At 55.8% G+C, this 20478-nt stretch overlaps 1 protein-coding gene across 3 annotated transcripts in view; it reads left to right on the plus strand.

Annotated features, from left to right (window-relative positions):
- The first annotated feature begins 566 nt into the window (after positions 1 to 566).
- TSHZ3 (teashirt zinc finger homeobox 3) overlaps positions 567 to 20478 on the plus strand; it is a 74429-nt gene continuing 54517 nt past the window's right edge. For 2 of the 3 annotated variants that reach the window (XM_070063709.1, XM_070063710.1), the window contains exons 1-2: positions 567 to 954; positions 1779 to 2477. In XM_070063709.1, the coding sequence (XP_069919810.1) occupies positions 2438 to 2477 (40 nt within the window). In that variant the 5' untranslated portion in view covers positions 567 to 954; positions 1779 to 2437. Of the gene's footprint in view, positions 955 to 1649; positions 2478 to 20478 lie in introns of those variants that run through there. The other variant, XM_070063711.1, reaches the window with a different exon arrangement.

The raw sequence follows: 20478 nt of genomic DNA on the forward strand, positions 1-20478 counted from the left end.
ACCTCCCGTGCGCCCGGGAGGATGGGCCGGGGCCCGGGGCCGCCGACCCGCGCGGTGCCCACCTCCCGCAGCCGACAGTCGGGCCGCCGCAGCGGCGTCGGCCAACTCACCCGTGTCCTCGCTCGCGGGCAGCGCCTGTCGCCCACGGGGCCGCCTTTCGGGCCGCAGGCGCCCGGCGCGGGAAGCCCCCCGCCCCAGGCCCGGAGCCCCGCAGCACCCCGCCTCCCGGCCCCGCCCGGGGCCCGCAGCCGCCAACTCGGAGCGCTCCCGCGTGCCGGGGCCCGCAGCCACCGCATGGCCGGAGGACAGCGGCGGCGCCTCTGCGTCCCGGGGGCATCGGGGCCGGGCGGTGCGCAGCGGGGAGCTGGGATCTTACCGTCAGAGTAGACCGCGGGCTCCCGGTCTACGAGAGAAGAAAGCATGCGGTGAACTTTTAAACAAACTTGCAGAAACAATCACAGAGAGAAAATAAAAAGGAGACAGGGCAGAGGAAGAGGGGGGAGAGGAACCAAAAAAAAAAAAAAAAAAAAGGAATAGAAAGAAAAAAAAAAGAGGAAGGAAGGAAGGAGGCGGCCACGGCTCGAAGCTCCGGGAGCGCTGGGGCAGCCAGTCCCGGGGCGCGGGGCGCCGGCCCTCGCAGCGGCTGCGGGCCTCAGGGCCCGCGGCAGCTCCGGGGACCCAGCCTGCGCGCCCCGGCGCAGCGCCGCCTCAGGGACCGTGGGCCCCGGAGGCCCCGCCACCGCCGCCCGGCAGCGCCCGGAGCCGGCCCCGCCGCGGCCGCCCCATTCCCGGCCCGAGAGCCGGCCCAGGGAGACGCAATCGAGCCCGCAGCGCATCGATGCGCCGCCGCCCGCGCCGCTCGGGCTCCGGCTCCTGCTCCCCCGCCGCCGCCGCCACCGCCGCCCGGGGGTCGCCCCCTTGAGCCCCGGCCCACCCGCGCCCTCGCCGCCGCCAGTAAGTGCGCCCGCGTCGCTCGGCCGCCACCGGCGCGGCCCCGCCAGCTCCTCCTCCCCCGCGGCCCGCCGGCCGCACCCGCCCGGAGCCTCGGCGACCCCGATCACCCGATCAATAATCAATCCCCCCGCGCGCACTCCCGCCCGCAGGCCAGGCGCGCGGCGGCGTGGCGGGCCCCCCACTCGGGGGCGCCCCGGGGAGGCGAGGCGGGGGATGGGCGCGCGAGTTCGAGTTTCTTCTCCCGCCCCCGTCCCGCCCCGGGATCGGGCTGCGCGGCGGGGCGCCCCGGGGGCGAGGGCGAGGGGCGGGCCGGCGGGGCCGTGACCGTCCCGAAGTCAGCTGAGGAAACTTGGGAGTCGCCCCCTCCCACGCCGGCCCCCCGGGACGCGCCCGGGAAAGTTTGTCCGCCGCCGAAGGGGGGCTTGGGCAAGGGGCGGCGGCGGGTCCCGGGGGAGGAGCCCCGGGAGGCGCGGGGCCTGAGGGCGGCCCGCACGCCTCCTCCCTCGAGGGCCACAGGGCATCCTCCGGGGCCGCGGGACGGCGCGGGCCGAGAGCGGGGCGGCCGGGGGCGGCCCGGGGGTGGGGGGCGAGGCCGGCCGGGGAGGCGGCGGCGCGGGCAAGGGGCCGCGACCGCCCCGGGACGGGCTCGGCGGGGCCGGCGCCTCGCCCCTGCGTGGCTCGCTCCGGGGCTGAGGCGGAGGGGCGGCGCCCCTCTGCCCGGCCTGGGCGGGGGTCCCGGGCGCCGGGGGTTGGGGGGGCCCGGGGCGGGGGCGCGGCGCCCCCGCGGGCGGCCGAGTGACACGATCATCTCCTTTTCCTTTAAGCTTGCCTGTTGCCGACGCCGCCGCTCCAGCCGCGCCGCGGGCAGAAGACTGGACCGCCGAGCCCCGGGCCGCGGTGGTGGTGGCGGCGGCGGCGGCAGCGGCGGCGGCGGCGGCGGCGGCGCGCCCCCCCTCCCGAGGCCGTGACCCCCTGCCCGGGGGCGGGGGGCCGGGGCCGGACCGGCCGGGGCCGCTCCCGCGCTCCTCCTCCCGCCCCTCCGCCCGCCTCCGCCGCGTCTCCCCGCCCCCCAGCCCCGAACCCGGCGCACCTCGTCTGGGGACGGGGCGGGGGGTGGGGGGGCAGGGCCGCCGCGGCTCCCCGCCCCCTCCTCCTCCGGCCTCCGGAGCGATTTGTCAAACTTCCCATTCCGCCGGCAGCGCGGTCCTCCTCCTCCTCCTCCTCCTCCTCCTCCCGCCCCCTCCCCCGCGCTCCTCCCTCGCCCGCCCTCCTTCTTCCCTCCGCACGTTCGGGGAGCGCGGCGGAGCGCGGCGCGGGGGGGACGCGGAGAGCCGGGGCGCAGCAGCAGCCTGCTGGCGGCCGCTCTCCGGGGGGAGCAGCGAGCAGGCCCGCCTCGCCCCCCCCGCGCGGGCCCGCCGCCCCTCCCTCGCGCGCTCAGCCCGGCGGCGGCGGCGGCGGCGGTGGCAGTCGCCGGAGCAGCATCATGCCGAGGAGGAAGCAGCAGGCGCCCCGGCGCGCAGCAGGTACGAGCCGCTTCCCCTTCCTCCCGCTCTCCGCCTCCTCTTCCTCCGCGCGCCCCGGCCGCCAGCCGCGTCTCCCGGGCGGGTGCGGGCGCCCACTAACTCCGGGCGCCCGACTCTCTGGCCGCTCCGCGCCGTGGGTGCGCGCGCCCCCCGGACGCCCCGCCGAGCGCTCTGCCCCGCGTCCCGCTCGCACCCACTTGGGGAAGCGCGCGCGGGCCGGGCCGGGCCGGGCCGGGCCGAGCGGACGGGAGGGGAGCCCCTGGTGTGTGTGTGTCTGTTGCGGGGCGGGGGTGGGGTGGGGTGGGATGGGGGCGGGCGGGGTCGCCTGAGTTCCCCGGGACACCGTCAGTGTCCTCCCGCGGCCAGCCGGCGGGGCACTGCCCGGAGCGTGCGGGGCGAGGGAGCCGGACCCTTGGCCGCCTCCCTGCCGCTCTGATCGACCCTGCGTTTGTCGGGCCCACGCCGGGCACGGCGGTGGAGAGCGGAGCGCGCGGGGTCTGGGTATTGTCAGCTGCCTGTCAGGCCGGCGCCCCGCGCGGGCACTCCCTCCGCCGGGCCCCCTCGCTGCGGGCACCGCGGCTCCCACCCGCGTCTCCTCCTGCTACACTTACTTCTGGGACGCGACACTACTTCTCCCCACCCCACCCCCCCACTTTATTTTATTATTTTATTTTTTGCCAGGAGTGTCAACTCCCGTTAAAAATGGGACGATTTTCTTCTTCTTATCATCGTTATTATTATTCTTTCCTTTTCTGGCAAAGGCATCGCTGAGAACAAAACAGAACCGTCTCTCTCTCTCACACACACAACATTATTTTGCAATAATGTCGGTTGGGGCCATGCTGCCTGGAAGAAGGGTTTCTGGCCCGTTGCCACCCTTGATTTGATGACTGATTGATCGCCCGTCATGCTGCTGCCTTTGATCTATTCATTCCCAATAAACATCAATAAATCACTTGCAATAGTGAGGCCGGGCTCTGTGACGTCAGGATGGCCCTGTCAGTGCAACTTGGGGAATTTGGGGCGGATTGCCCGGAGGACCACATATGGACGCGATGGGTTTTGATGGGAGTAGCAAAGGCTCAGATGCTGTCTCCAGGGGAGGCCCGACTGGGTGTTCACTGCTTTTTCTCTTCTCTTCTTCCACTTCTTGGGCTGGAATTGGGGCGGGCAGGGAGAGGGGCCCTTCTGGGAGGAAAGGGCTGAGCCCCCTGGGGCGCTGCACGTGGAGCTAAGGGGTGTTGGAGTAGGTGAAAGTGAAGGTGACTCTGGTCATGCCAGCCCACACTGCCTGGGGGCTGCACTCTGCATACCCAGGGTCACCAGGCAGGGAACCTTAGAGCCTTCTCCTCTCCGAAGTGTACTTGGCTGTGAGTGTCTTCAGAAAATCGCACCAACGAACTGACTTGGTTTGGGGCATATAGTGTAGGTGTTGGCCCCCTGTGCCCGGTGATGCCCGGCTTGAGAAAGTTTGAAAACGCCAGTGGTACCGGTGGGGCGGAGTGTGGCCTCCCAGCTCACCTCCTGGCCCCCCATGCTGCCTGCCCATCCACTGTCTCCTTGAAATTCCAGGCTCAAGCAATGAGCCGATCTGCCCAAAATAAACTCTCAAACTTTGGAGGGATCCTTCACAAAGTTGGGTGGTAGGAATGTCTTGGGCTTCTTCCAGTCTCTGAAATTTTTTCTTTCCTTTTTGGATACACATTTTAAGGTATCTGCGCGCCTCAATCAAGTGAACCATATGTGATTACATCTTTCCATTTGGTTCAGAACTCTCTCTTACAGTTCATCTTTTCTGTTGCACCCTGCCAATCTCAGACTCTTATTTGATAACTTCTAAAAATATTAGAGAAGGAGAAAATGCACTGTTGGTTTTCTTGCGTTTTTTTTTTTTTTTAATAGCAACCTGTTCGCTAACCTTTTTTTGCACCTTTAAAAAAAAAAGCCAGCCAGGAAATCTCAGGTCAGTTAAGAAAAAAATTCATTATATAAAAACTTGACTGCACGACTAATAAGAGATGGGAGAATGGTTTTGCTCTATCAGAATGACCCGTCAAAACGACTTTGTTTCATATTTGATTTAATTGTCTGCCTCCTGACAGGCACATTCATCAATAGCTTAATGGTCAATCAGAAGTTGGCAGCGTGAGTGCTTTTCTGTTCTTTCCCATACCCTGGTTTTGGATTTACTTTATCAGAATGCTTCTGCCCTAATGGACGTGTGCAGGAGGGGGTGGAGAATGACTGAAGGGCTACTGATTGAAGAAGCGTGGAGAGAAACAACAACAAAACAACAACAACAACAACAACCAAACATCACATGTAGGCTGGAGTGGTGTGTGCACAGGCCAGTACGTGGGCTCTGTGAGTTTTGTGTTTGTTTGCTTGCTTGTTTGGATGGACAGGAAACTTCCCATTTTCTCTCCCCACCCATCTTATTTTATTTTATTTTTTTGGGTTCTCTCACAGCTGTGCGTTATAAGGTTCCGGCCTGCCTTTGTGGCATACCGGGGAGTGATGACAAACTGATGGCTTTGTACTGATAGAGAGAGAGTTGGTGGGGGGGGGGGGGTGGAGATGTCTGCTGATCGGTAACTGGAAATCCAGTCCCCAGCAACCTTGAGAATACTCGGGAATTTTTTTTCCCTCTCCAAACTGAAAGGTCCGCTCAGCCATAAAAAAAGAAAAGTTGTTTTGCCAGCTTCATTAGTGTTCACCTAATTAGCTGTAAACCTGATGGATTCCTGACAGCTTTAATGATTGGAGATGACAAGCTCGACGCAGTGTCATCCAGCAGAATTAGGTTTGCAGCTAGTTTGATGTAATCAAGTTGATATTACACAGTCCTGGCTGCCTTTAGTTGTACATTAACTCAATTTTCTACTGCAGGTGACAAATGGGCTTTGGTACCTGGATAATCATGTCATAGGAATTAGGGCCCTTTTAATGGGCTGGGGTAGAATAGCAGCCACAGCCGGCCGGCCGGGGGCTGGGTCGAGCTGCTCCACGTAGTAGTGCACAGGTGCACACATGAATGCCACACGGAGCCGCTGCCTGCGAGAATCCCTGAAAAGACGAATTTCTGTACTTTGGGGTTTTTCTTTTCCCGATCGAGGTGGCGCATGGCTTGGTGGCTTGTCTCAGAGACAGACAGGTTGGGTCCTTCACCCGCTGAAGGAAAACCTGGGTGGAGGTTTGCCTTCTCGGAGCGTGGAATTGCTAAGGGTCAGGCGCGTGCATGTGTGTGTGTGTGTGTGTGTGTGCACGCGTGTGTGCGGCTGTGGCTGCCCAGAGGAGCTCAGAGGGCAGGACTAGGGAAAGGCCAGCATCCTTCCGGCAAAATGACCATCACCTCTTGCTTAGAATTGGGCCATCTCCCTTCGTGGTGTTTGTTTCTCAAGCCATGAAAAAAAATTTAGAATACTACTCGATAGCAAGTAATGCTTCATCTATGCATAGACTTTTCCCTAAGGAAAATGTGAAATCGTAAAAGGCTAATGCTAAAAAAAAAATTCCTCAGTGGACAACAGCTTGCCACTGAGCTCTGGAGTGCGGTTTGTGTGCAAAGGGACTGGCCTTCTGGGGAGCTCTCTAGGAGCCACGTGGTGAGGGCAACCCTGTGGGCATCCTGACTCTTACACAGACAACTAGGACCCCTTAACACTTAGGATTCGCTGGTGCCGCAGAACACTGCGGGGACGCCAGGCCTGGAGCCCCTGGGCCAGCCTGCGAGGAGGCCCACCTGGAGGTGTCCTATGTGCCCTCTGAATCCCAGGCAGCCCAGAGAGAGGCTTTGCCTTCCTTCTGGCAAGCACAGTGCAGCCACAGCCTTGGGGGATCCTGCCGGGCAGGTACTCTCTGCAGCAGGGTGGCAAGGTGACTGCTTTTGGCTGTTCTGTGATTTCTTTTTTTTTTTTTCCCTCCCCCACTTCCTACGAACTGTGAAGGAGCAGTGCACATTTTTATAAAAGGAAAATCCTGAAGATGAAAGGGAAAAACAAAGGGACGGGAGGCAGGGGCATTCCCACAGACATCCACAGAGGGGAGAGAATCTTCCAGAATCAAGCGGCTGTGCCCCCATTATCTTGACAACTGTCAGTTAGGGCTTCAGTGCTCTCCAGGGCCACACTTGATTGTGAGCGGCTGCTGTTGTCATTTTTGTTCTCGGTTTTGCCTTGAGCGCGCGCCTGGAGAGCAGCGAGGTAGTCAGGATGGGGTGTTGCTTACTGCTGAAATCGCCTCGCAACTCTGATTTCCCCCTCTTTTTGAAAGATGGTTTCACAAAGTGATCAGGAGGAGAGGCGACTGCTCAGGGCCGTGGGAAAGGCCGGGAAGCCCAGGTGGGCTCACAGAGGGAGAACCGCTGCTCCCCCTGCCCCCGACTCCGTGGCTGGGGTTTCTGGAAGGAGAAGTGTCTGCCCCAGGGCCACGTGCCCAGGCTGTTTCCCATGCTTTCCCTCTCCACGTGTCCGGGTGGAGTCAGGCAGAAGGGGAAGGAGTTGGGAAGTCCCTGGTCCTGGCATGCACCCGCCATGTTTAACCTAGTAACACCGGCAGCTCCTGGTGACACCAAGTGCACTTGTAAGGTGTGCCTGCCTCTCCCTGCATGAACCATGAAAATGGCTTTGGTCCTGTTGTAAAAAAGAAAAAAAAAATGAATTAAAAAAATAATAAAGTAAGGCATGTGTGTTACCCCACTGCGAGTGTTCGGCCCAGTGGAAGGAGCTGTTTAGTAAGGGACGTGGGGCAGAAGCGCACTGTGGGTGGCATCACTTAGCCTCAAACCTCTCAGGTGCTCTGTGTGTGTGTGTGTGTGTGTGTGTGTGAGTTATGCTCCAAATTGTGGTTTCTGTGTCTGCCGTTAAAAATGAAAGGTGAATACAATATATTGTATTTGGTAACAATGATATGGACTGATACATCCAGACAGATAATGTGCACTTGTAATTAGACTCAATAGACAGGCAGTCATTTTTAAATTCTTTGACACATGCATAAAATAGTCATATAATAAGATAAGATGACAATTTTATGTTAGGTTGATAAAGTGTCCTGATACATGCATTTAAATGTCTGTAAGCCTTTTTTTTAAAAAAAATCCAGACAGATTAATTCTAGTTTCCAGTATTTGCAGTTAGTCATTAAATTAATTTTTTAAATCCTACCAAACAATGGCTGTGAATGCTTTTTTTTCCAACCCCTGCTTTCTGTTTTATTTTTCTTACCTGAATTCAAGGAATGGAGCCATAGACTTGATAGCTGTTCGTACTGTTTCGACATTTGTAAGAATTTACATTATATGTGGACTTGAAAAATTTAGGCTACTGTGACTAGAATAATACTATGCTTTTTGGAACTAATAATAATAATAATAAAGACAGTAATAGAACATCCTCTGCTTGTGACCATTGCCTGCAGAACTGTCATACTCCAGGCGTAGGAATCTTTCTAATAAAGATTACATAGTGTCCTTGACCAAATATTGAATATTTTATAAGCCCCGTTTAAAAAAGAAGACATTTCTAGCACATACGCTTGTTTTGATCAGCATTTAGATTCTTGGGTTTAATTACTTTCAATTCTATAAATTGTTCTACTATTTCAGCAGGAGTAGCCCAGGAGATGGACGGAGGAGGGAGAAAGCGTCTCAGTCAAGGTCGTGTTTACCTGCACTTTCTGGCCAACCGCTCACCTTCCTTTCCCAGCCACGCCAAGGTGTGGCTCTTGAAGGAGAATTTAGATTTGTTTGGACTTAATGATAAATTATTAATTCATACTGTCAGGACACATGTTATTAATTAGGACTGTGTTTTCTTCATCCAAAACAGCTGTTGGGGAAACAGGGCAAGTTCAGATGATCTTCGGGAGGGCGGGCACCTGGGCAAGGAACTTCCCAGCTCCTCCTGGTCATATTCCTGGTATTCCTGGCTGCCTGGCTTTGGGGATAAAGGATTGCAGGGGGCGGAGCATAGGAGAGAGAGAAATGTCCATTCTGGACCCTTCTGGGCACTAGGGATGCTCATGTTCGCAGATTGAAAACGGAAGGACGTCAGGAGTACAGGTGGGGTCCCGAGGTGGCACCACTGAACCTCCTGTCCACTCTGCCCCCGAGCTCCCTCTGCACCCCACCCATTTCTCTTGCCTTTTTTTTTTTCTTCCCCCTCCTTTCTTCTTCTTCCCCTGGGGTAGGCCAGAAGGTCGTGTTCACAAGTTTACAGCAGCAGAAAACAAAATGCTCTGATGTCTGTTTGTTTCCCAAACTGGAACCCATCCTTCGTGGTGAGCCAAGGGCTGTGTGATAACATACGTGCAGGGACTCCAGCTCAGTTACTGTGGATTTTCCATCCCCATCATTAAATCTCGTCCTATGTATTCAGTTTCCTCGGAGTTCTTTGAGAAATGCATGTTGCATAAAATAGGCAATTTTTAATGAACAATTTAATGTAAATGGGTTTTGAATTTAAATTAATATTAATGAAGCCTTGAGTGAATTTATTTTGCATACGTAAAGACTTGTAAGTCTTTCACCCATGCGCTTTCTCCTTTATGTAGTAACATTGGTTGGCTGGATTAACCAGCACCTTTTAAAGATTTGCACTTTAAAAATGAATTCGATTTTATATTGTCCACTGGAGCCAGCACATTGTTAAGTGAAAGCGTTACTTCTTTTTAAGAAAACACTGCTTCCTGTCCTGTGAAACCCCTGGGTTCCCCAGGCTTGGGGCTGCCGGTGGTCTAGCCCTGCCACTGGAGAAGGCACAGCCCAACAATAGTTAGTACAATCAAGGTGTTTTCTTTCTTCTGCTTCCCTCTAATGCATATGTATCCTCCGAAGATGGGAAGTTCTGTAATTAATTCTGTTAGGTGTAATTGCGATAATCACTTTGATGTTACACATAATAAAGGTAATATGGTAAGCACATAAAAAAATATAAACACCTTATTGTAACACCACTGCAAAAATGCCTTCCCAACAGGTCTGGTTGACAGACAGCTGCTCCTGACTGCGTGTGGTCATAGGTGATAGGTGACAATTGACCCGAGCTCTGTTCATTGATATTCCAAAGGGGAGGCGTTTATTGGAAAGGAGGGCTCTCCAAGCTGGTTGCCTAGGAATTTTAATGCCCATTTCCTTAAAGATGTGGCTCCTGACTGGGAAGGTTTTATCCTCTGTAGGCGATGGGGTGAACACTCCAGAAGGGGTCCTGGGGCAGGGAGAGCATGGCATGGGAGAGAGTAAGGGGATCAGGAGCGTGGTCGCAAGGGGTTCAGAGCAGAGCCAATGCTGTGGTGCTGGTGTTCTCGGGCTGATGGGAAGTGTCGTGCGCGTGTGTGTGTGTGCGTGTGTGTGTGTGTGTGTGTGTGTGAGAGAGAGAGAGAGACAGAGAGCGCGCGAGCGTGTGAGTGTGTGAACATGTGCGTTTGGGCACCTTTCTGTAACAGTGCAATAGTGAAAATGAGACCAGAGTATTTACTCTATCGTTACTATTACTCCCATCCCACACCTTGCCTGGGGGAACCTGGGGGTGGTGCCTAACTGTTGCACAGTGTGCCAGGGAGCTGGCTCATGCCGCTTGCTGGACTGAAGCCAGGACCCTCCTCAAGGCCCCGTCCTTGGGGCCTCGGCACCTCCATCCTGGATCCAGGCTACGGGGCATCAGGGGAGTGTGCGGCTTGCGGGGAAGTGGAGATGCTGGAGTTTCGTCTGCTTGGTGGCCCTGGTGTCAGACTCCCAGGCAGAGCTCTGGGACGCCTGTCCACAGCTGTTCCCTGGCCTGGAGGCCTAAGGGCCCCATGCCCCTCTCTCGGCTTCACGGTTTCCACGTACGTTCCCAGCATTTATGTTGCATCGTCCCCTGTGTTTGAACTAATCGTGCTCAGAAACACAACAGAGGAGACTGAGGGCCCGAGAGGGGCGTGCTGCAGTGCGGTGTGTCTGATGCAAGAGAAAGGTGCAGGCGCTAAGGTGGAGGCGAGGTGGAGGTGGGTGCCGCGACAATGCCCTGGGCAGCCCGGCCCGGCCGCTGGTTTGAGCCCACTGGGGTTCAGCCCCGGCCAGGAGAGAAAGCAGGATCTGCCCCGTGGGGCCTTGGGCAGGCAGTCTCCTGCCTGCCAGGTGAGCAGGCTGCCAGAAGGAGGGTGCCGGGGTCCGGGCCCCCCTGGCCTGGGCTGCAGGCCTGGCAGTGGCTCCCAGGCTGGTTTTGATGGCGAGGATGATAAAAGGTCTGAGAACTGCATGGGCCCCTGTAATCAGGGCCAGCGCTGACATCCTTCTCAAGTTTGACAGCCTCTTCCTTTCCTCTGCTCACCGCCAAGCCCTTCCTCAACCCAGTCTCCCTCCCTCCCTGCCTGCCTGCCGCCCACCCCTTCCCTCCCTCTCCTCCTCTCCTCTCTCTCTCTCTCTCTCTCTCTCTCTCTCGTTTCATGTTCTTGATCAGTCTCAGATGCCAGGAATTATTTTTTTGCGGGCGGGAGGGGGAGTGTTGCTTTAGGTTTGTGGGTTGGGCAGGTGTAAGAGGAAGTCTGTGTTTTTTTTTTTTTTTTTGTACTGTAGGCCTGTTGCTAATTAATGTTCCTCCATAAGATTCTGTCGGAGTTGAGTAATGTTTTTGATCTTTATGCCTGATAACTGCATACTTAATGAGATTTCAAAGCTGTGAGTGCAGCTCCCTACAATTATTGACAGATGCCTTTTCTTTGCCATTGGGTTCAGCTTCATAAATCCTCTCGCCGTAATGAGGTTCAGCAGTGCCACCCTGGCAGTGAGCTAATGAAAGGGGGGAGGGCGAGGCGGCTCACGGCTGTCTGACACATTTTTTTCCTTTAAAATTTACTATGCAGATGTCAAGCTGTAGGACGATTACTTCAAACATGCTAATTTTTATCTTGCTTTTGTGTCAGCCCTTTGCCATTAAAAAATAAATAAATAAAAGGACTAACCTTACTCCACTTCATTTCTCTCTCGCGCTCTCTCTCTCTTTTTTTTAAGTCACATTTTTAATAACCCCTGGTGTGTGACTGCCGGGGACGTTGACACACGCGTGGCCTTTTGCAGGTATCCAGTGGCAGAGCTGTTTTTTGGTGTGCTTTTTTTTTTTTTTTTTGCCATCGGAAGGGCAGGGCGAGGATGGAGTGTGATCTCCCCAGGCCTCCCATCAGCCTGCCCTAAGTATGCACTTGAAACGTCGGAGAATTCATTTCAGAGTTCTGAAACTAAATCCTGGAGGAGAAGAGCTACACCATGCCAAACAGTCGATTTCCTTTTCAGCAGAGTCATACATCACTGACCCACCCTTCCCTCCTGACAGAATGACATATGTCATTTATCATATGGGCCCCAGCCAGACAACAGGGCGGGGAGGGGAGCCCGGTCCATGTGATGCTGTCTCCTCCTCCTCCTCCTCCTCCTCCTTGTACAGTACCGAGCTGCTTGCAGAGAGCACTGCTGATTTGGCGAGAGGCAGAGGGAGGGGAGAGAGGAGGCAGGGGAGAGAGGCTGGCTGGGTGTGCAGCGTGGCGGCCGTGAGATTGGCAGAGGCTGGGCAGAGGTTCTGTGCCTTGGTATTATCTGCTAAGCCGCCCTTCCGACTCCACCCCCTTCCCCCCCTTCCCAGTTCCTCTTCTCTTTTTCCTTCTTTTTTCCCCCCCTCTCTGGTCCTGGCTGGGGAGGAAGGCAGGCTGACAGGTATCATTCAAGGCAGGCCGGCTTTGCGAGGGGTGGTCTAAATGAATCTCAGGGCTCCAGGCTTCACATGATTCAAACGTGCGTTATTGAAGATGGATGTTCCTTAAAAAAAGATTGATGGTGGATGCCGGGCCCGGGGTGCCATTTATCATTTTGAATATTATTTAGACTTGCCGTGTAAACCTGTAACTTGAGAGCAGGACAGGCTGGGGCAGGGTAGGGGCCTGTGTGTGTGTGTTTCCATCGATCGGCCTTGAGTCCTGACCAGACACAGCCCTCCCAATTACAATAAAGAAGAACACCCCCCCCCCAAAAAAAAAGAAGGTGACGGGGAAGGGGGATGGGTGGACGGGAAGGTTCTAATTTTGAATAATTTCCAAGGACACCGAGGGAAAAAAAATGAGGTGGGTGTGATTTACACTGAAGCTAGCAGGCAACTTTCTCTCTCTCTCTCTCCAACCCCCCCCCCCCCCCCCCATAGAGGCAGTCACGTACGAAACATTAAAATATAAACAGAGCTGCAGTGGCTGAAGCCAGAACCCTTGTCTGATGTTTTAAACTGTGTGTCATGCCTTTCTTTTTTTTCTTTTCCTTTTTTCAAATCTGTATCTGAACAGCTTAGCACAATATAACTGTTAAAAAACCGCCGGTCGGCTCGGGTCGTGGTGTGGGAACGAAGCAGCAGAGACTACCACGTCTCAGGCGTACTGCAGATACAACACGGTCCTCTGCGGCTCCCCACTCCTGCGCCCAGCAGCCTGCTCGCCTCCCCTGGGTGTCTGCCTTCGCCCCCCCTCCCCACCGCCAGCCGCACCGGGACTGATGTGGACAGCTGTTCGCAGGCCCCGCCGGTCCATCACCCCGGGGCTCTGTGCACCAGCACACCCCCACCTACTGGAAGCACTTAGGGACGCAGGCTGCCTCGCCAGGAGCCCCTGGCTGCTGGCGGCCGCGCCGCCGAGGCCCTGGCCTGGCCGCCTCCTCCGAGGCCTGGCCGCCGGGCTCCCCCATGGAGGAAGCACACTGAGTCTCTGCTGGCCTCTTTGCTCCAGCTCCTCCACCATGAGAGCCCCGGTGGTGCAGATTTAATTGCCGGGGATTCTATTAAGTGTGTGACTGTATTTGGGTTTGCTAATTAAATTCCAGGCTTTCTGTACGGCTGATAACATAGGCATTCTTTTTTTTTCCTTTCTTTTCCTTCTTCTTCTTCTTCTTTTTTTTTTTCCTAAATGATGGGACAGAAAGTTAGGCCGGGGTGGCTTTTTAATCTGAAGCAAATAGCATCTAGAATGTGTGGAAGGGCTGACTGTCCCTCTCCTCCGGCTGCGGGGACAAACTTTTCCCTGCCACGGAAAACGCCCGCGTCCGCCGGAAGCAGCAAAGCAGTGGAGAGGCCGCTTGCTCACTCGCCGACTCCAGGCAACTTGGTGTGTGTGTCTGTGTTTATTTTGAAAGAACTTTATTAACAGCCTGCGCAGGAGCATGGCTTAGAATTCAGTTTTGGGCTGGCCCAGCTGCTGTCACCTATCCGGGCATTTGTAGGGGGTGGGGGGCGGGGGGAGATCAGATGCTGCTGCCTGGACTGGCCTGCAGCCATCCAGAGGTGAGACTGCTCCTTGCTGAGACGTGACAGGAGAAGGCGAAACTTTGAGCCCCTGCCCTTGCACTTGGGCAGTGTTGGCGGTAATGGGAGTACAAGTGCCAATTTGCAGGAACCGTGCTAAACACCTTTGATACAAATGGCATCATCCCCTTTTTACTGATTAGGGAAACTTTGCTATTGCTAGGTGCAAAGTCCATTTCAGGTATAATTGGTGAGGAACTGAGTGCACTCATGGGGAGAAACCTTGTTTTGGTTTTTGTTCGCTTCTCCTCTTATCCCCTCTTCTCAGTTTTATGGCTGGAGACATGATTTATTGCAGCCATCCATCTTGGGGGCTCATCCATCACACCCGGGTTGCTAGGAGATGGTGGCAGCAGCTGTTTGCTCTGAATCAGACAGAAAAGTTGTCAATCATCAAAGGCAGGTGAATAGCATTAGAAACACGCTATTGTCAGACGGAATAATTAATCAAAGAGAGAAAAGATAATTAAAAAGATATGACCCTTGCAAGTACTTGCTCTGGGTTGCCTGGAAAAAAAAAAGAAAAAAGAAAGAAAGAAAGAAAAACTGCCTGTTCTTTTCTAGACACTTAAGCAGCTGAGGGCTGATAAAATATGCACTCTGCAGTGCATAGTTTTTAATTAATTGAAAAAGGTTCAACATTCAAAGACGATGCCGGAGAAAAGTCCGATTATGAGCAGAAGTAATATTTATTGTTTGCTTGAAGGGCTCGGCACAGAGTTCTAACTTTCAGTTACACATCTCTGGCTTCCCTGGCCGTGGGGGGGGGGGCACGAGCTGGGGTCTTCAGGTGGCCTCTTGAGACTCCCATCCATCCCCTGCACTCCCCCGCCTGTCCTGCTTGGCCACACCAGCGGCACGGAGCAGGGACTCTGCCCACCAGACTTAATTCCCTGCTGTAGTTCTGCTGGGTCTGAAAGTCTTGGAAAACAAGACTTTTTTTTTCTTTTTTTTTTTTTAAATGAAGGTGGGAGGCATGAAAGACACGCCGTGGTGAACTTCACCCTCAGGGTCCACCACTTCCCCTGACCGACACCTGACCTGGAATGAGCTCTGAGTCCCAAAGGGCCATTTCAGGGGCATCCTGGTGGGTCCTGCCTGCCAGGTGCCTGGGAGGGCAGATAACCTGGCCTCTCAGGGGTGGCCCGCAGTTCCTTTTGGGTGCCCGTTTGAGTCTCAGAAAAATTATTGGTGAGCTGGGAGAGTTCATTCTTGGTTTTCCCGAAGCTAAAATATTCTGGAGGAATTGGAAAATGTATTAAAGACTAGACAGAAAGTGGCATCTCCGGAGTGGCTTTTCAGTTAAATTTGCTGCACACCCTGAAACAGATCTACTCTTTTATTTTTGGATACTATGCTTGATTTTCACACTATTCTCTTCCCAAAGAATAGCGGGGCTTCTAAAATTAGCAGGAGGAGAAAAGGCTTGACTATTAGAACTGGTGAGAAGGAAGAAATCAGTGCTGTTTCCCGCTGGGTCGCTGTGTTCAGGGTGCACCCGATGGGCACACGGGGCACTCCGTCCTGCGCTCCCTGCACGTGACGTGGGTGGCAGTGCTGGGGAGTCATTGCCAAGAGCCCCAGGGGATCCACCTTGTCCTGTAGTGTGCTTGGAGCCCACTGGGGGTGACACAGCTCTGGCCTGTTGGCCAGAGAGGCTGACCAAGACTGACTCACCTAAGGAAAGGCACCTGCCCGGCCTGCTGGAGCCCTCCAGGGGCCACACCTGAGCAGGGGGCTGGAAGAAGGCTTCCTGGTCCCAGCTGGGCCCCCAGGGGAGCAAAAGCCTGTGGCCTCCAAGTTACTACTCAGGCTCCTTGAGCTGGAATCTCCTGGGGCCTCGGAGCTCTGGAGTCAGAATGGCAGGCATCTGTATGTCTAGAATTTTCTGACAGAGAGGCAGTTGGCTTTGGATTTTCTGGGGGCGACGCTTGCTTTGCCCCATCCTGGGGGCCGTGCCACTGCGAAGCTGGCGATTCCAGGGCCTGGGAGCCTCAGATCTGTGCCCTGGGCAGATGTCTCATGAGAACCGGCTGCTTGGGGCAGGAAGGGGGCTGTGGGTGGGCAAGTCTGTGGCCCCTTCAGATACCTGCTGCGAAGGCACTCACGGTGGCCCAAACAGTTCCACCATGTAGCGGCTCCTTGGAGACGGGAGGAGGAAGAAAGTTCCCTGTGATTCATCGATGGGAGATTTATGGATTCATATATGAAAAAATCAGCCCTTGGTGCTAGCGATACCCCCACTGAAATTCTAATCCCCTTCGAAAAGGAAAACAAAGCCAAGGGCAGGAGTGAAAGCTGTCAGGTTGGGAGGAGGCTCTGTGGTCATTTCATTCTGGGGTGGTGGCTGCCATCCGCTGCTGCTTGTTCGTCCAGGTAACCTTTGGCCGCCGCTGCAGTGACTCACTGAGGAGGTGAGAGGGAGGGAAGGAGGGGCGGCTCACAGCTTCTTGGAAGAAGGTGGGTGCTCTGTGAGCGTGCACTTGGGCCATGAGTCCAGCGTCTGTGTCGCCGGGGGTCTGGTTTCTTTGACAAGGGATGGGGGGATCAAGGCTGCACACCCCGTCCTCTGCCATGTTCCAAGTTCATGGTTTGTGTTTATGACCCGAGACTCCACCAAGCCCCGCGTCCACTGCACTTGACAGCACAGCGTTGTACCTGAGTGATACCCGCTTTGCCCTTGCAGCTCCCTGAGACAGGGTTACCTGGAAGGCATTTTGGATGTTGCTGCCTCAGCTGCCAGAGACCCCCACCCTGTGGGTTCAGCCCCAAGCCTCAGCATGGGAAAGAAGGGGGGCACAGATTCGCCAGCGTGTCTGCCTGCAAGCGAGGATGCTTGGGAGACCCCCGCCTACCCAAGATGCAAAGGGGGCAAGGAGATGGGGCTCCCGGGGGTTTTGTTTTTCGTGTGGCCAAGGACTGGGCTTTCTCCACGTTCCGCCCCAGGCCTTTTTGTCCCTGTGCTGGGCCCGTAGTGAACCGACCATGTTAGGCAGCGAGTAACCTGCCCTCGGTGGCAGTGGCACTGGTGTTGGCCACTGCTGTGTTCCTGTGTGAAATAGGAGGGCAGGACGGACCCCGTGCCACGTGAGCCAGACTCCCACCATGCTGGGGAGGCGAGGGAGTCGCAGAGCAAACACGTAGGCAGATGGGCAGAGGCAAATACATAAAATAACAGCGCGTGCTTGGTTCTCAGGGCCCTGCCATCCGCGCCCGCTCACACTGGGCCCCGGCGTTGCTGAAGTGTGCGTGGGGAGGAAGGAAGGCATTATTTTGGAAACACGTGTCCCGGCTCCTTGTGAAAGAAGTGAAGTATTTAACATTTCTCCAAGGAAGACATCTTTCATTACTTGACGTGTTCTGTGGTAATGATTTTTTAGTTCAACAAACAAGCACTTATTAGCGTGCGTGCAGGAACCCAGCTGAGGTGGATGGCAGGGCTGTTTTTAATGGGAACTCACCGGCCAAGGTGAAGGTTGGCCTGGCTGGTCCAGGGAGTCCCCAGGTGACGGTTCCCTTGGCGTGGTTGGGCAGCTGTGCCCAGCGCATGCATTCCACCGCTGGGGCCTGCTGGAGCCCGGAGAGAGAAACCGGCATCCTTATTCTCTCTTTGCTGTTGGTCACAAGCACAAAGGGTACTGACACGCATAAGGCGGTTGACAGGTGGGTCTGCCTGCACGGGGCCCAGAGTTTGGTGCAGGGTGTGCTGGGGTGATGAACTGTTTTGGTCCGAGATGATATGGTGGGGGATGTGGGGTGGGTGGGGAGGGACCACCAGTGTTGTGTTTCTGTGATGGGCTGCTGTGAGTTAACTTGTCGTGGGAGCCAGGGCTTCGGCAGGAGATCTGAGCAGGTGCGTCTGTGTGGGGGGCGTGGCTGTCTTGTCCCCAGCCGGGCTCCCGTGCCCACACTTGGTCCTGTTTTCAGAGTAGTATGGGAGCAGGTGGCTGCCTTGCTCCCGGCCCTCTGTGGGTGGGAGCGAAGGAAGTGAGGGCACTGTACACTCACCTTACCTGTGGCCCCCACACCCCAGCTCCCTAGAGAGTGGTTTTCACCCTGGTGTATTTCACTCTTCTTCTCCTGTACCAGTAGCAAGTGCACGAACCGACTGATCTCAGTGCAACCCTGGCCATGCTGTGACTCGCTCTCTACTTTCTCTGATGTCCTTATCACGGTGCCCATGAAGTTAGAAAGACTGAGCCGTGGAGCTGAGGAAACAAACTGAGAAACCAGTAGTACCTCTGGATGATGGCTCCGAGCAAACTCCAGGACATGGGTGATACCTGTGGCCCCCAGAAGGCATCTGGTTACGGGCCATCTATCATGGCTGCTCCACAAAGGATGTCATCCCCAGTTACCTCCCAAGGTGACGTTGTTTGCAATCCTAGAAGGTCGTCTCCAGCCCTCAGAACCCGCCTGTGTGATGGTTCCTTCTGCCGTGTCCGAGTGGGGAACGCAGCGGTTAGCACTGTTTATACATTCCAGGAGTATTAAGCAGTTAGGTTACTGGAACTGTGGCCGAGCATGGGGGCGCGGCTTTCTGGGCTGTGTCTCTGTAATCAATTACTAAGCCTATCAGGAAATTCCAGACGTGATAATAAAGTATATGATGATCATGTTGCCAGGGGGCAACCGAGCACAGCACCTTAGGGATGACCCAACATCCTGGAAGCCTCAGCCAGGAGCCAGGGCGGAGAGCTGTTAGGTGACAAAGGGTCTCAGCACGGGAGGAGAATGGTGCCACATGTTTTTGTGAATACAGACATTCCTTTAGGGAGTTCAGCTGCAGGGGAGAAAGTGAGAGAGCAGGAAGGGAGCACTGGCAGCCCCTCAGTCTCGCAGAGGACACCTGCCCCCTGCCCCTCACTCCTCCCTGCAGGAGCCCCTGCTCAGAAGCCGCCCTGGGCAGGGGCTGTCTTCTGCATTAGGGGTGCAGGCACGGCAGGGACCTCACCACAGCCACCCTCGGGAGAAGGCAGAAATGTAAAAGAGACGTTCTGTTACACTTAGTGGACTGTCTCAGCTTTACCAGATCGCTCGGACGTGAGACGCCGGCCCGCTTCCTGCCACTGTGTCCCGGTGACCTGTCCCGAAACCGCGCCTCGGCAGTGGGTTTTTGCCTCCCTTCCTCGTGCCGGAGCCACAGTCGTGAAGTCGCACTTTTTGCCCACCTTTTTGGCCACGTCCACTGGGGATAGTTTTGGTTCTGTTGGAGGAGAAAGAAAAACGTAACAGCCATTCGCGGCAGACGTGAGCTACCAGGGATGGAGACAAAACATGATAAATAAGCTGTTTCAAGCTATGAGAGAAAATTAATGCCCCCTTCTAATTCATCAGTGCACCAAAAATAGGCAATAAATGGCTTCCCGCAGGGCTGGCTTCAGTTCCAGGACAGGTGAGCTCAGGGAGGCGGTGGCGAGGGCCCTGTGCACCTGCCCAGTGGTGAGCCCTGCCTCTCGGCTGCTGTGCCACAGCCAGGCTGTTTGTCGGGGCAGGGACACCTGCATGGCAGGAGGCACCAGGCAAGGTTCCAGGGGCTTCCAAGGGCTTTTCATCCCTGCTGCGGGGCAGGGCGACTCCCACACCACCCAATCGCTCCATAGAGGGAGATGGGGTTCAGGAAGCCCTGCCTGTCCCTTTGTCCTCTGGGGATATGCCTGGTGCCTGCAGTGCCAGCCATGCCCTGGGTTGGTCGGGCGCACATGCCAAAGCTGAGAGTCCCCTGCCCGCCTTCTGTAGACAGGAACCACTGGGCAAAGCTATTCCAGAACACGTCTGTCCGGGTGGCATTCCTGGCCTGGGCTTCCTCGGAACATCCCTCCCCAGCTCTGCTGATTTTTAAATGGAACTTGGCTCCTTGTTCAAAAGCTTATTGGTGTTTGCTGTCCAAAGAGATATGTAGACCACACAGCATGTCAGCCACCTACCTGTTTTTTTTTTGTTTGTTTGTTTGTTTTTTCTCTCTTTCTCTGTCTCTGTCCCCTAGTGCTCCTCAAGGTAGGATGGGGTGGAGAGGAGAGAATGGAGCAGGCCGGGTCTGACCCCTGGTAGGTCACGATGCTGTGACCCCGACATGCCCCTGGATTGCACTTGGTGGGTGCTGCGGGCTCAGGTGCCTGGAGCACCAAGGCCAACTTTGTGACTCATCCGAGCAGTAAGGGGCCGCTGGCCAGGGCCCCTGCTAGGGGTTTGCGGCCTCCAGGTGGTCTGGAGGTGAGGCGGGAGATGGCTGGAGTACCACTCACACAGCTGGCAGGTTTGCGTGAGAGTCTCGTGGAAGGCAGACTGCGACCGAGAGGAGTGAACCTGTCAGTAACCACAGAGCAGCTTTTAGGAATTAGGAAGGAGAAAAAAAAAGGAAAAAAAAAAACACAACAGGATCTTGACCCTCTTCAGAAGGAAGCAGAGGAGCATCCCTGTGCAAGGGAGGGAGACAGGCCGATTACTCACGGCCTAGGCTGGGGCTCGCGGAAGCCGTCCTAATGGGGTTTCATTTTTGCAATCCCTGCCGTCCCTCTGCCATCAGCCCGAGGAGTGTTTGGTACCCGATGTGGTGTGAGATTTTTTTTTTTCTTGGCACGCGATGCAGGTGCCTAGCTGACCCTAGGCTGATAGGACTGAAGTTAGGATGAAGTGGCCTCAAAGCAGGGCTCTGTGGGTTGCAGAGAGGCAGGAGAGGACTCGCCCAGGGC

The sequence above is a fragment of the Oryctolagus cuniculus genome, chromosome 18, assembly GCF_964237555.1.
Source record: "Oryctolagus cuniculus chromosome 18, mOryCun1.1, whole genome shotgun sequence".
NCBI classification, from domain to species: domain Eukaryota; kingdom Metazoa; phylum Chordata; class Mammalia; order Lagomorpha; family Leporidae; genus Oryctolagus; species Oryctolagus cuniculus.